The 12,022-nt window shown below is 35.8% G+C and overlaps 1 protein-coding gene across 2 annotated transcripts in view; it reads left to right on the forward strand.

Moving 5' to 3' along the window:
- The window catches only part of LOC107162434 (uncharacterized), a 44,817-nt gene extending 33,314 nt beyond the window's left edge, over nucleotides 1-11,503 (forward strand). The window contains exons 3-8 of one of the 2 annotated variants that reach the window (XM_089218255.1): nucleotides 4,116-4,261; nucleotides 4,406-4,804; nucleotides 9,319-9,446; nucleotides 9,916-10,083; nucleotides 10,242-10,311; nucleotides 10,953-11,503. In XM_089218255.1, the coding sequence (XP_089074381.1) occupies nucleotides 4,116-4,261; nucleotides 4,406-4,804; nucleotides 9,319-9,446; nucleotides 9,916-10,083; nucleotides 10,242-10,311; nucleotides 10,953-11,242 (1,201 nt within the window). In that variant the 3' untranslated portion in view covers nucleotides 11,243-11,503. Of the gene's footprint in view, nucleotides 1-4,115; nucleotides 4,262-4,402; nucleotides 4,805-9,318; nucleotides 9,447-9,915; nucleotides 10,084-10,241; nucleotides 10,312-10,952 lie in introns of both variants that reach the window. The other variant, XM_089218254.1, reaches the window with a different exon arrangement.
- Nucleotides 11,504-12,022: the final 519 nt, after the last annotated feature.

The following is a 12,022-nucleotide window of genomic DNA, read 5'->3' on the forward strand; positions in this document are numbered from 1 at the left end:
AGAAGTCTGTGACACGATACGACTTCGTACTTAATGAGTTGGGATCTAAGCGATCTCATGGGTTCATGGAAAAAAAAAACACTTTTACATAACAAGAGAGTATTTTTGCTATCTTATGTTCGGACGTGAATGACAGACGACAGCGTGGTGTGGTCACGGATTTTGGTGTATAACGCTCGATTCGTTAAATTGTAGTTGTTATCGTATGTCTGACGAAAAGCATTATTTCGCTTTGCCCCGGCCGGCATTCGTTGTCGCCGTCATCGCGTATCGGTTTAATAGTCTGTAATAAATACCCACTTTATCGTTTTCGGAAATCGCATATAATAAACTTTTTCGTCAATTTAAAAACGAACTCAATTATAATGCCTTTCTTGGATGGAGTATGACCTCGTCGGGCCGTCGAACAATGGGCGAACTTTGTCCGGTCCGAATGAGTAGACCACCGCCGCCGCCGTCATCGAACACTGCAGAGGGGGCGGTGGTGCGGTCCGGCTCTTGTGCAGGTGCCCGCCAGCATGAGTATACTCTGCCGAGTGTGATTCCTCTTGCGGGCAGCAGCTGAGTGTCCATCGTTCGCGGCGACGATTAAAAACGGTTTTTCTTTTTGCCGACCGAGCAATTATTATTATTATTATTGTCGTCATATCACCAATTTAATTCGTTGGTACGGTATGCGATGACTACATCTATTTATGCCCCAATGGCAGCGTTTCTCAAACTGTCCTCGAAAGTTCGGGAAATGCTGTCCTATGGTATAGGTACGTAACGATCGCCCGCGGTAAATAATAATTGTATCTATCAAATGGTACACTAGACGGGCATCCTTTAGATTTGCGAAGCCCAAATCATAAATAAACGTCCATTTATTTTTACTGTTACATCAATTGATTCAAATTTTGCAAATTTCAAAAAAATAAAATTATATTAGGTACGGTAAAAGTAAAAATACTTATAGTTTTTGAATTACACTAAAAAAAGTCATAGCAAGTATTACTGTACTTCTTTGTGTTTTGTACTATTATATTTTCTCCATTATCAAATGCTTGACTGCAATAGCTTTATATTATGTTATTACTTATTGCATAATATACTATTTATTTTTGGAAAATGTCTTTGATATTTCTCATTTATTTTAGAAACCTAACCGGACTCGTACACTATAATCTAAAAATGAAGCCCGATGTCCGGGACTTCAATGCCACCGGCTCTTTAATTGTATGAAATGATCAGTTATTGCGGAACTAATAAATTACGCATTTAAAGATATTATAGTGAATTATAAAATGTCGCTTCGAAAATCTTCACAAAACCGACCGGATCCTGGATATAAAACTACGACGTGACGCTGGTTCTTAAATTTCGCTGAAATCCGCTAACAACTGATCGGTTTCCGATTTCGCCGCGAAAACAACAATAATAATAATAATAATTATTATTATTATTATTGATGTGTGTCATAAGCATAACACACAGGGTTTCGTAACAACGGTGTAGTTTTTTGGTGTAGAGTCCAAACGTAAATATTGTTATTTATTTATATTACATATAAATATATATAATATATATATGTTACAGTATTTATATTTTTTATCTTTACAAGACTGTCCGTGAACAGCAGTGAATTCGTCGTGTTTATAATACGTGATCACGGCGTCGGTGGCGGCGGCGCTCGAGGACAAGGACATGTTGTTATTAAACACGTTCTTTTTGGAAATATTATATATTATTACGCGCGTTCTATCGTAATCTCGTGTCATTGAATACCGTAGCGTATTTATTATTATTATTATTATTATTACTCTGTTGCTATCGACAAAGGGACGTTTTTGTTTTGATTATTAGTGAAAAAAAATAAAATATAATATAAACCACTTAGATCGCTGCCAAAACTCTGTTGGCGCGCACTGCAGATAATATCCGACATCGCGTAACCCGACACTATGCCGATACCTGCGTGTATGTATAATGTATATGTTACCTTGAACGAATACGTTGATTACTGATTAGTGTATAAACTATGAGGTATCGGTTTTCCGTGTCGATTTCATAGTGTTACATATTATTTAATCTACCTACCTAACGTAGTAACGTGTAATAATTGTTATAATTTAATATTAGGTATTATTAATAATTGTATTAACACGACTCTCCGATTTACGGTTAAATCCTTTTCTTTTGGTTTTCTCGGGAATTCGGTGTGCGCGTTTTTTATCGAGAGCTGCGTCGGCGTTTTCCACATACGATCACGTACGATCGAACACCGTTCTAGAGCGCATGTTTGAAGCCAGGGATCACGTTTGTTGTTTTGGTTTCAAAATCGTTCACAATTAACAACCCGTTAGCTTGGGAAATTCTACAACTGATTTACACCTGGATTTGATTTTGAATGTTATGATTTATATTATGTCTTTTGGCGCTTTTTATTACCGCATCAACATCACCCAATACCACACACTGGTTTATAAAAATATAATATTATGGCCTAATTCTGCATAAATATTATAATACAGCGGACATTTATTAAAAGCAATAAAAATTGTAATTTAAAAATATTACGAAGGATTAAATTAAAATTCTATAACAACAAAACAGACATTCCAAATTAAAAAATTAAAATAACTCCATAATTTAGCATCTACGAGTATATAGTAGATACTTGGATGTTTATAATACGTTGATCACACGTCCGGTTTTTCGTACCTCTGCCGTCCTGTTATCTTCTGGGGAATATTCGGGACGTTAAAATGTTCCTTTTTTAGAAAGTATACTTTTAAATAAAAATCAAAAATACAATTACTGTGGCGGTTGGAAATGAGTACCAGAAATTACTTTGCAACGGCAAAACCAGATGCCTGCCATCGAAAAAAAATTTTTGTTGTGTGTTTAGTAAAATAGACTAACTTAGTGTGCGGAAGTGGAATATCGAGTATTTTAAAATCTTTTTACGGTTTTGTCCTATATACATATTTCGTGCTGTAATGGGCGATGCTATATCATTATTTACGTTAACTTGTTTTACTGTATTTTGTCACATAATTAGTATACACTAGGTACATTAGTACATTAGAATATAATATAATATGCACATTATACATTAAGTAAAATATTTAATATTTTTAAACGTGCAATAAACACAAGTCTAGGAAAACATTGTTCTCTGCAACGAGTGTCGTCGTTTAAGGTGCAATTGCGTCGTTTTATATTTTTATACCTACCTATCTTTATAAAATACGTTTAATTGAGATTTCATGCGGTAATCGTTGTAAAATGTTGGCTTAAAACTGTTAAACCTAGAAGAAGTTCTGTCAACAGAACAAAAAAATTACACCTTTATTAGATATAGTTCAATATATTGCAGTATTCGGTTATTTCCGCGATTTCTCCACGTGGGTTCACCCAGAACCTTTCTTATTTTACGCAACGCTGCAAAAGCGGTCACTGGTCATCGTATTGTTCCGCCCACGACGTGGGGAAATTATGTTGACCATTGCAATCAATTTAAATATTATTTCTAGTGTTGTTCAGGGGAGGGGGTTCGCCCTCAGTGTTTTTTAAGCAGATTTGACATTCTCCTTTCTCCGTCGACTTATTGTGTTATCACATCGGGTGTTAAATAAGACGTCGTCGTAATAACAACAACGTATACCTATAATGTCATAGAAAACTGCGTGCCCCTCCCTCCCCTCCCCTTGCACCTTTCTACAAGTCTGTTATAACGTATTATGATGCTCGGCGCCAAGGCTGAACGTGTCGTCCGGCGAAAACATAGGCCACGGCTTCAAGGTCGCAATCGCAGCATAGTGAGACACGTACCATCGGGTTAGGTTAGGTTAGCTGTCTTTCGGGTGTTGGCCAGTTCGCGTCGGACAGTGATCAGTTGTGTCTCTGGTCTTTCACTCAATTTCTCTCTCATACTCTTTCTCCTCCCTCCTCGTCCCTCCCAGTTGCTCCAAGTATCTTTCCCGCCTTATATATACGTATATTACTTATGCGAATGTAGTATATAATATATAAGTCGAGACCTCATCGACCGTTGGTCACACTCGTTCGGGCCCAACAAAACTAATCGCGCCATGCAGCTTTCTGATCGCCATACTTTGTTTTTCGCGCAGTTCGTCCATGTACCAGAGGAGTAACGGCGGCGGCCTGCAGTATTCGACTTCGTTGCCACATTACTTCACTTCCTCGCCCGAACTCAACCAACAGCAGACCAACAACATCATCACATCCGTGGCCGGCAATCAAATGTGGTCCACAGGTAAGCTAATGACAATGTTACATTTCTACTTGATTTCTATACACCTTCATATCCTGTATATTATTTACTCGCACAACTCTCGTCCGTTCGAAATACGCTGTGAAACATTAACACTTTTCTCTTGTTTTTTCCCCGCTGCAGTAGTATCCGAAGACGGCACTGGAGGATATTCTCCTACGTCGACAAGCAAACAACAGCAGTCCAACCACAACGGCGGTGGCCTGCCAGCTTTCGCTCAGCGTTTCGGCACGCACACGTCGTCAGCGTCCGCGTACACGGCCGCCGGTTCGTCGCGGTCAGCCCCTTCGTCGTACCACTCGATCGCCACGCCCGGCGTGACGCCCTATCACCTGACCGCAACGGCCGTCAACAACGGTGGCCCGGCCGACACCTCGTCGCTGCAGTGGGCCACGGCCGCTGCAGTGGCCGGATCCCACGGTTACGCGAACACTGACGGCACCATAAACTACCCTCCAATGCCGATCAACCAGTCGGGCAGGAGCCGGTCAAACGCATTCTCGGCCGCCGCTTCGCTGTCAGCTCGTAAGTATATAATACTATGATGATTTTTTTTTTAGACATTTGTAAGTGACGATTCGATACCAAGTCCCGGCCCTCACGAAATAATATAAAACGGTTTACAGGAAATCAGCGAATGAAAACAATAATATTAAATACATTATCAGGCGAGTCGTATTTTAGAATTTATCTTTCGACGGCGCAGAATTATCCTTTGTCGTCAAAATACTTAAATACGTACACGTGGACTTGCGAAACATTTATAATTATTATTATAAAATATTAAATTATACATGTGTGTGCATGTGTGCGGCGTGTGCGTATCGCGGTACACACCAAAATATGTGTACTATTATACTACTATTATACGCGTGTGCCGCGCGTTGTCTGGACCTTGGTCGGTTACGAGTGTTACGACCCAACATAATGTAGGAAAAAAACCAATAATAATAGTCGTATGGAATAGTCGGTCATCGAATCCCCGTGGCGGGGTGACCGATTAATAGGGTAGGTGTTTTTTTTTTCTCGGGGCGCGAGTGCTAAACTGCCCACCCAAAGCGACCGGAACCCTTTGCGGGCTTGCCCGTCGTGTGTATACAATATATTTTAATAATAATACAAAAACAATGTGTGCGTCCTGGGATCGAAGAGTGCACCGTCTCCGTTTACATCGTTCGCACGATACAATAATAATAATATAATAATATCTGTTTGCCATTAATTAAACGCCCATTTAGGGGACACCGGTCTGCTGCCGTCTGGTGCTCACACACACTCACACATACACACATCAGACTACTTACATGTTACATGTTATTATCGTGTATATTTTGTGTGCGGCGATGGTGGTCGTATCGTATAAGTAACACGTGTTCGCGAACTCGCCTTTTGCCCTTTGCCTTTTTTTTTTAATATCAATACAACACTATGTATAATATTATAATACTTTGTAAATACTCGTAAATATTGATTATACGCCCTCGCACACACATACACACAAAACCCCCTCGTGGGTGAATGTCGTGCGTGCCAATATATTATACGACGTGTGTGTCTTTCCCGTCTTCTTGTCCAAATATCGTGCATCCCTTGCCTTTGATTAATGTTCGCCGGCTGGTGATAAAAACGTGTGTTCGAGGTCGGATAAACCTACCCAACCAAAACCACCACCGTCGTCGCTGCTACTTAATACCCGGCTGGACAGACTATCTTATGCCGCTCTATTACATATATATTATATTATATAACTTAAGTAATCGCATCCATACCACCCGGTATTCATGTTTTAATTTGATCGTATACAGATTCCATACATAAATCTAAAATACACTCACCGTTCTGAATCTGATAGATATACTTAATGTATATAATATACATATTACATACGCTATAATTACGTCGTTGTATTCATATTTTCTAAATAAGTTTACTAGCTGACATGAAAAAAAACTTTTTAAAAATACCAGCTCTTAACAAAACGATCGCCTGTTGACAGTATTTATTTTTTAACCTATTGATGCAAGATTGATTCGTCAGGATTTATATTTTTATATAATCAAATGATCTGTAGTGTGTACAACTACATGTAATATACATGTTGACGTCGTTTAGTCTCATTTATATATTATATGTACACATCACAACAGTTTAATAATATGCTTCAGTGTTTACTCGAAATGATTTCGTTTTTCGAATTGTAAATATAAAAGTGTACCCGTGATGGTGGTGTTTGTCACTAACGAAATCGTTAACGTTTCCAGTATTATAAATAATTGCGCTCTAGATATTTAACGTTCGGCGCCGTTTCCTCGCAGTCGATCGTGAACAATAATTATTTGATTTCTCTCTTTTCTATACGATAGTTCATTTAAAATATCTAAAATATGGACAGTATATAATGTTTAAAAAAAAAAAAAAACTAAAACTAGGTTAAGTCACTGTTTTGTTATCGTCGTATTTATTCTATACGCGTTTTCCGTTAATTTTTTTTTAGTATTTTTTCCCTACCGTTTTATCACAAATTTTGTTGCTCCCTCGATAACCATTATGCACCAGAGCCCGAGTTACACGCGGAAAACGGAAGCTCGTTATCGGCAACGGCCATGTTGGAAACGAAAAATTATACATGCACCGAGCAGCAGGATCAATAGCCTCCGCACTATACAGTGGATGCCCTTCTAAAATAACACATAATAATGTGTAGGTACTATATAATTATTACGATCATATAAAACATAGACGAAAAAAATGTGTGTATATTTTTATGTTATATCATATATAGTTAGTTATTTTTTCTTACGCGTGTTAATCGCAATTGCGTGCCATTTTTAATTGTCGTAGTACTAATCGAACGTGGTTAATGTCACGTATAGATTTTCGTACGCACATTTCAGACTCGCCTGACCTGCTTGTGTTGTACCTACAACAAACTGTCAAAAATTAATTTATATTTAATGTTGGTAAATTATATAATTTTAATTATTTGCAAAATGTATTTATTCCTAAGCAGCAATGGTGTCGATTTTTCAATTATGCACGGAAATCTCTAAAAAAAATTATTATTCAGTATTGTAATATTATTTTCTGTAAGCATTTACGGTGGCGCGCGTTTTAAGTATTTTTTTGTTTTTCTCTCGTTATTGACACCATCACCGCCGCCCCCGCCTATTTGTGTCTACACATGTTGCCCTTAGATAACTCCGCTGAATGACCGACGGATGACGGGTAGTTGACGGTCTGTCTCGATTGTAATCAATCCACCGATACGATATTGCTGTTTATCGGTTCACCGCCGGCGAAGGGTCGTGTCACGAGCTATACAGTACGATTGTTGACGTTGACACGGCTTGTTGACCTCGGAGGGCGGTGGTGTATATGACACGGTTGGGGTGGGACGAGGGACAGTAAAATAATATCGTGCCTTAAATATTAAATCCTCTAATAGACCTTTTTTTTTGCCCTTTTTAATATTTGCCTTCGGACCACCACCTCGTCAAATATTTATCGAATCACCCACTCGCTAATGTGTGCGTTCGTCGCGGCGCTAAAACCCTCTGCGAGTGTGATGAAGACGACACCCCGGGATATTGATTAGCATATATTTATTCGGAACACATATGTTGATTCCTAGTTTACGACCGTTTCTCCATTACCGCGCTATTTCATGTTTTTCCTCTGTCGTATTTTATTTTAATTTTGATATAATATGTATAATATGTTGTTTATGTCATAAAAACTAAATGTTATATTAAATGTTTTATATACAAAAATAAAACTTCGGTATACGCATTTAATTATCGGTTTGCTAGTTTAAAACCGATTGGTCTCTACTTACAGAAAATCGGTTTGCTGCATTTGGCAGTGCTGCAGTGCATATTATACGATTAGTATAATTTATATTGATAAATAAATTTAAAACGAGCTCCTGTTTGTCGGTATTCCGACGCTTCATCGTCCATATTATAATATGTGTATAGATGTACATAATTAAATGCTACTTTTATAATACATTAATATATTATATGGGGATGATGGAGGTCATTCTATCGATAAGCTGTTGGTAAACTCTTCGGGACAACCCCGCTCGTACATATTGTATACTTGACACAACTTTAGGCACGCCTTCTCCCTTTCACCCTTCAAATAGTATACAATAAATAGGGTGCACACGATTTCTGCAGACTGGTTTACATCATTGTGCAGTGTTTTGTTTGTGTATGCTCTTATCTATATGTATTATATTATAATATACGAAATAAATTATACAGTCGACGAGATGGAAATGTTTTGCGAGGGTCGTGAGTGCGTGAATTGTGGAACGGTCTCCACACCATTATGGAGGCGTGACGGCACCGGTCATTACTTGTGCAACGCGTGTGGACTTTACTACAAGATGAAAGGCATTAACAGGCCTTTAATAAAACAACCTAAACGGCTGGTTAGTGATGGCAAAAACAAAATCCTTTGGTGTGCGTGTACGTCTGTGCAGTACGTTTGCGTATAATAATAATAACAATTGTACATAGACCTATAACCATAGTAGATAATGTGTTCCAATGTAAATACTTACGTATTATACGCACGCCTACACGTTCGTAACGCGACGCTGCCTCCATAAAATTATATATACGATACGCATGTATGAGCTTTTGTTCGCTATTATTATGTCTTGTCTCCGTCTTGGTGCGCTCGAATATATAACAAAAAAAAAAAACAAAAAATTATAGAAGCATATATATGCATAAACGAAAATACCTCAGCTTGTAATTACCAAATTGTGTATCTACAGCTCTTCAGGTAAGTGGTCATAACAGCTTTACCCCATCACTATAATATTTTTAATCGAGAGCCCTTGTAGAAATACCTGGTAACCAGTCGTTTTAGGAACTGTTTTTATTAATTTTATTTTTTGGTATATACATTACTGACTTCACATGATGGCTGTCTTCTCCACCCTATCAGTCGTCATCTTTCAAATATGAAATCGTTTAAAAATAGAGTAAATTTTAACATAGTTTATTTGTTTGTTGTTGTTCTAGTGGCTTCCGGCCCAAGCTCGTCCGGTTCTGGAGATTTCTATAAGGGTCCTCTGTATCATCATGTACCTGCCAGTTTTGCAAGGTCATCCGGAGCCGGCGGATTAGAAGAGAAAACCACAAGAAGAATGGTGCGTATTTTTTTTTAAACTCTTATTTTGCAATTTTTACTATTTAGTACCTTCCGAGATTATATTATAACATTGATCGGTGGCGTTGTATATTATAATACCAGAGGTGAAAAAATGTACACTTTTAATCATAATACTGTTTCGCTAACCGTAACACGTGCTACTAATAATAATAAAATTCACCGGCTTCCATTATCACGTCTTTAAAAACATTTGTATAGATTATGACGTTATTATGACCGTTTTCTAATCTGTCATAACACAGATACGGGGTTATTAATCTATGTGTTCATTCATAAACAAAACTTGAAATCGTATCAAGCTCTTCCGGTTTGGGTTCTTCTATGGCTAGACGCTTTGTGCTGCATGTTTTAAATTTTCCTACTAATACTGTTAATTAATAGTGCGAAAAATCATTCTGTTATGTTACTCATGAGTATGGCTAACGGTAAAAAATGTCTTATTTTAGCAAAATGCATCTAAACGTCAAGGGTTACAGTGCACAAATTGTCAAACATCCACCACGTCGTTGTGGCGCAGAAATCAAGTGGGTGAGCCTGTGTGTAACGCATGTGGTCTGTACTTTAAATTACACGGTGTTAAAAGACCACTTACAATGAAGAAGGACTCTATACAGGTGATTATTATTTTATCGTTTTTAATAAGTTTATGACTAGGTATGTTTAAACTCATTTTCACATCTTATTACTCAAAATAATCTCGCCCTGTTTGTTTATGCGTTTTCTCATTTCAAATCCTATATTTAATATTTAAATATTTGATTTTGATTTTCAGACAAGAAAGCGCAAGCCCAAAAGTGGATCTAAAATTGAACCGGAACCAAAGAGAATTAAACAAGAAATACGTGAGTAAAATATTTTTCTGTCATTATTTTAATGTTGTGCATTATGATTGTATACAAGACGAACATATTGTATTGAATATTTAAATTAAATTATAAATCTATGGTCATTAAAAATTACACAGTTATTAATAATCTGCAGATAATGCACGCAATATAATATGTTCAATAATGACTATAAAATATGATAGCGACAAAATTTACTATTTATTATTAAACATCACCACCACTTATTTATTGGGTATAAATATTAATAATGATGGTTACTATTATTATTTATTATAACTTCTACTTCTACTAGTTCTAGTACTAGTGTTATAATATTTATCATATTATTATTAATATTATTTAGTTTATTACACACAATGTTCATAAATGTAAAATATTATTGAAGCATGATTTCATTAAAATTAGCTCAAGTACTCAAGTTTTGATTTCTTTTATGAATATAGATTGTATCACTTACAAATTTTAATTTTTTAATCCCCCCTGAATTTTTGTAATGAAAATATTGATTAACTGTACTATTTTACCTTTTGCTTTTCCTATAACTTTATAACTTGAAGTATTTCTAAGTAGTAAATTATTAATTATAGGTTATAAATTAATGTTAAATACTGATCGTGCATTTTTGTTTCTTTTAGCGTCTGAACATAACTATAGTGACTGTCACCGCACATCCGGCAGTGTTTTGAATCATGGCAGTGCCAGTTCAGCCCTTGCGTATACCAACTTGTATCAAACAGCCACACATATGACACCTGCATACTATGATGTCATCAAGTCAGAGTCATCGCAAGAGTCCATCAACAGTCCACATATAGTAAGCCTTGCATCTGCCAACAACAACAATAACAACAACAACAACAATAATAACATAAACACCGGCAACAAAGATAGACCTAGTGTTCTAACCATGTCAGTTAATTCCTAAAAATTAGTATATTTCTCCTTGATTATTCTTTAGTGTTATCAACCTTTGTTGATTTCAATTTTATTATAATAACTATTTATCATTAACGAACAAACGAAAAAATTATTATGTTTTATTTATATTATTATTATTTACATTATTTATCTAATTACAATATATTTTATAATTTATAGTACATACATTACTGATTGAAATGTAGGCAATTTTCAAAGACATTATATTAGGAGTTATATTTTTTTCAAAAAGCAAAGACTGCATATATATTTATATTATGTTCAAGCAACAAAATTTATGGAAGTTAAATTTAAAATAAGCTCATTTAAGTAATTTTATTTAATCACAAGTACAATATTTTATTTTATTTTTGTTTTAGTTGAATCTCTTTATATAAAACACTGATTTTTTAAGTAGCATTTACTGTATTGTACATTCTTATACTTGTAAGTCCTTAATTTATTGTACATATATGATGTACTTAATTTGTTAATATTAATATCAGTTGCTTGAAAAATATTATTTTTGTTTTTAAGTCACCATTTTTGATCAATTAGAAATTGTGATTAGAAAAATTGTTGAAATATTTTGATTAGTTGATAGTTTAATCGAAAACAAATATTTTCTAAATCTGAAAATTATAGCATGTTAATTTCAAAATATTTGTCATCATTATTATTATAATAGATATATTTGTTGTTGTAAAATTGTAATTATTTAGTCATAGTTCCAAGCAACTTATATACTAATTAACTTGTGTGATCGATCGATTTATTTTTACACCAA

The sequence above is a fragment of the Diuraphis noxia genome, unplaced genomic scaffold (assembly GCF_037042655.1).
Source record: "Diuraphis noxia isolate RWA-SAM2 unplaced genomic scaffold, SU_Dnox_SAM2 contig0002, whole genome shotgun sequence".
Lineage (NCBI taxonomy): Eukaryota > Metazoa > Arthropoda > Insecta > Hemiptera > Aphididae > Diuraphis > Diuraphis noxia.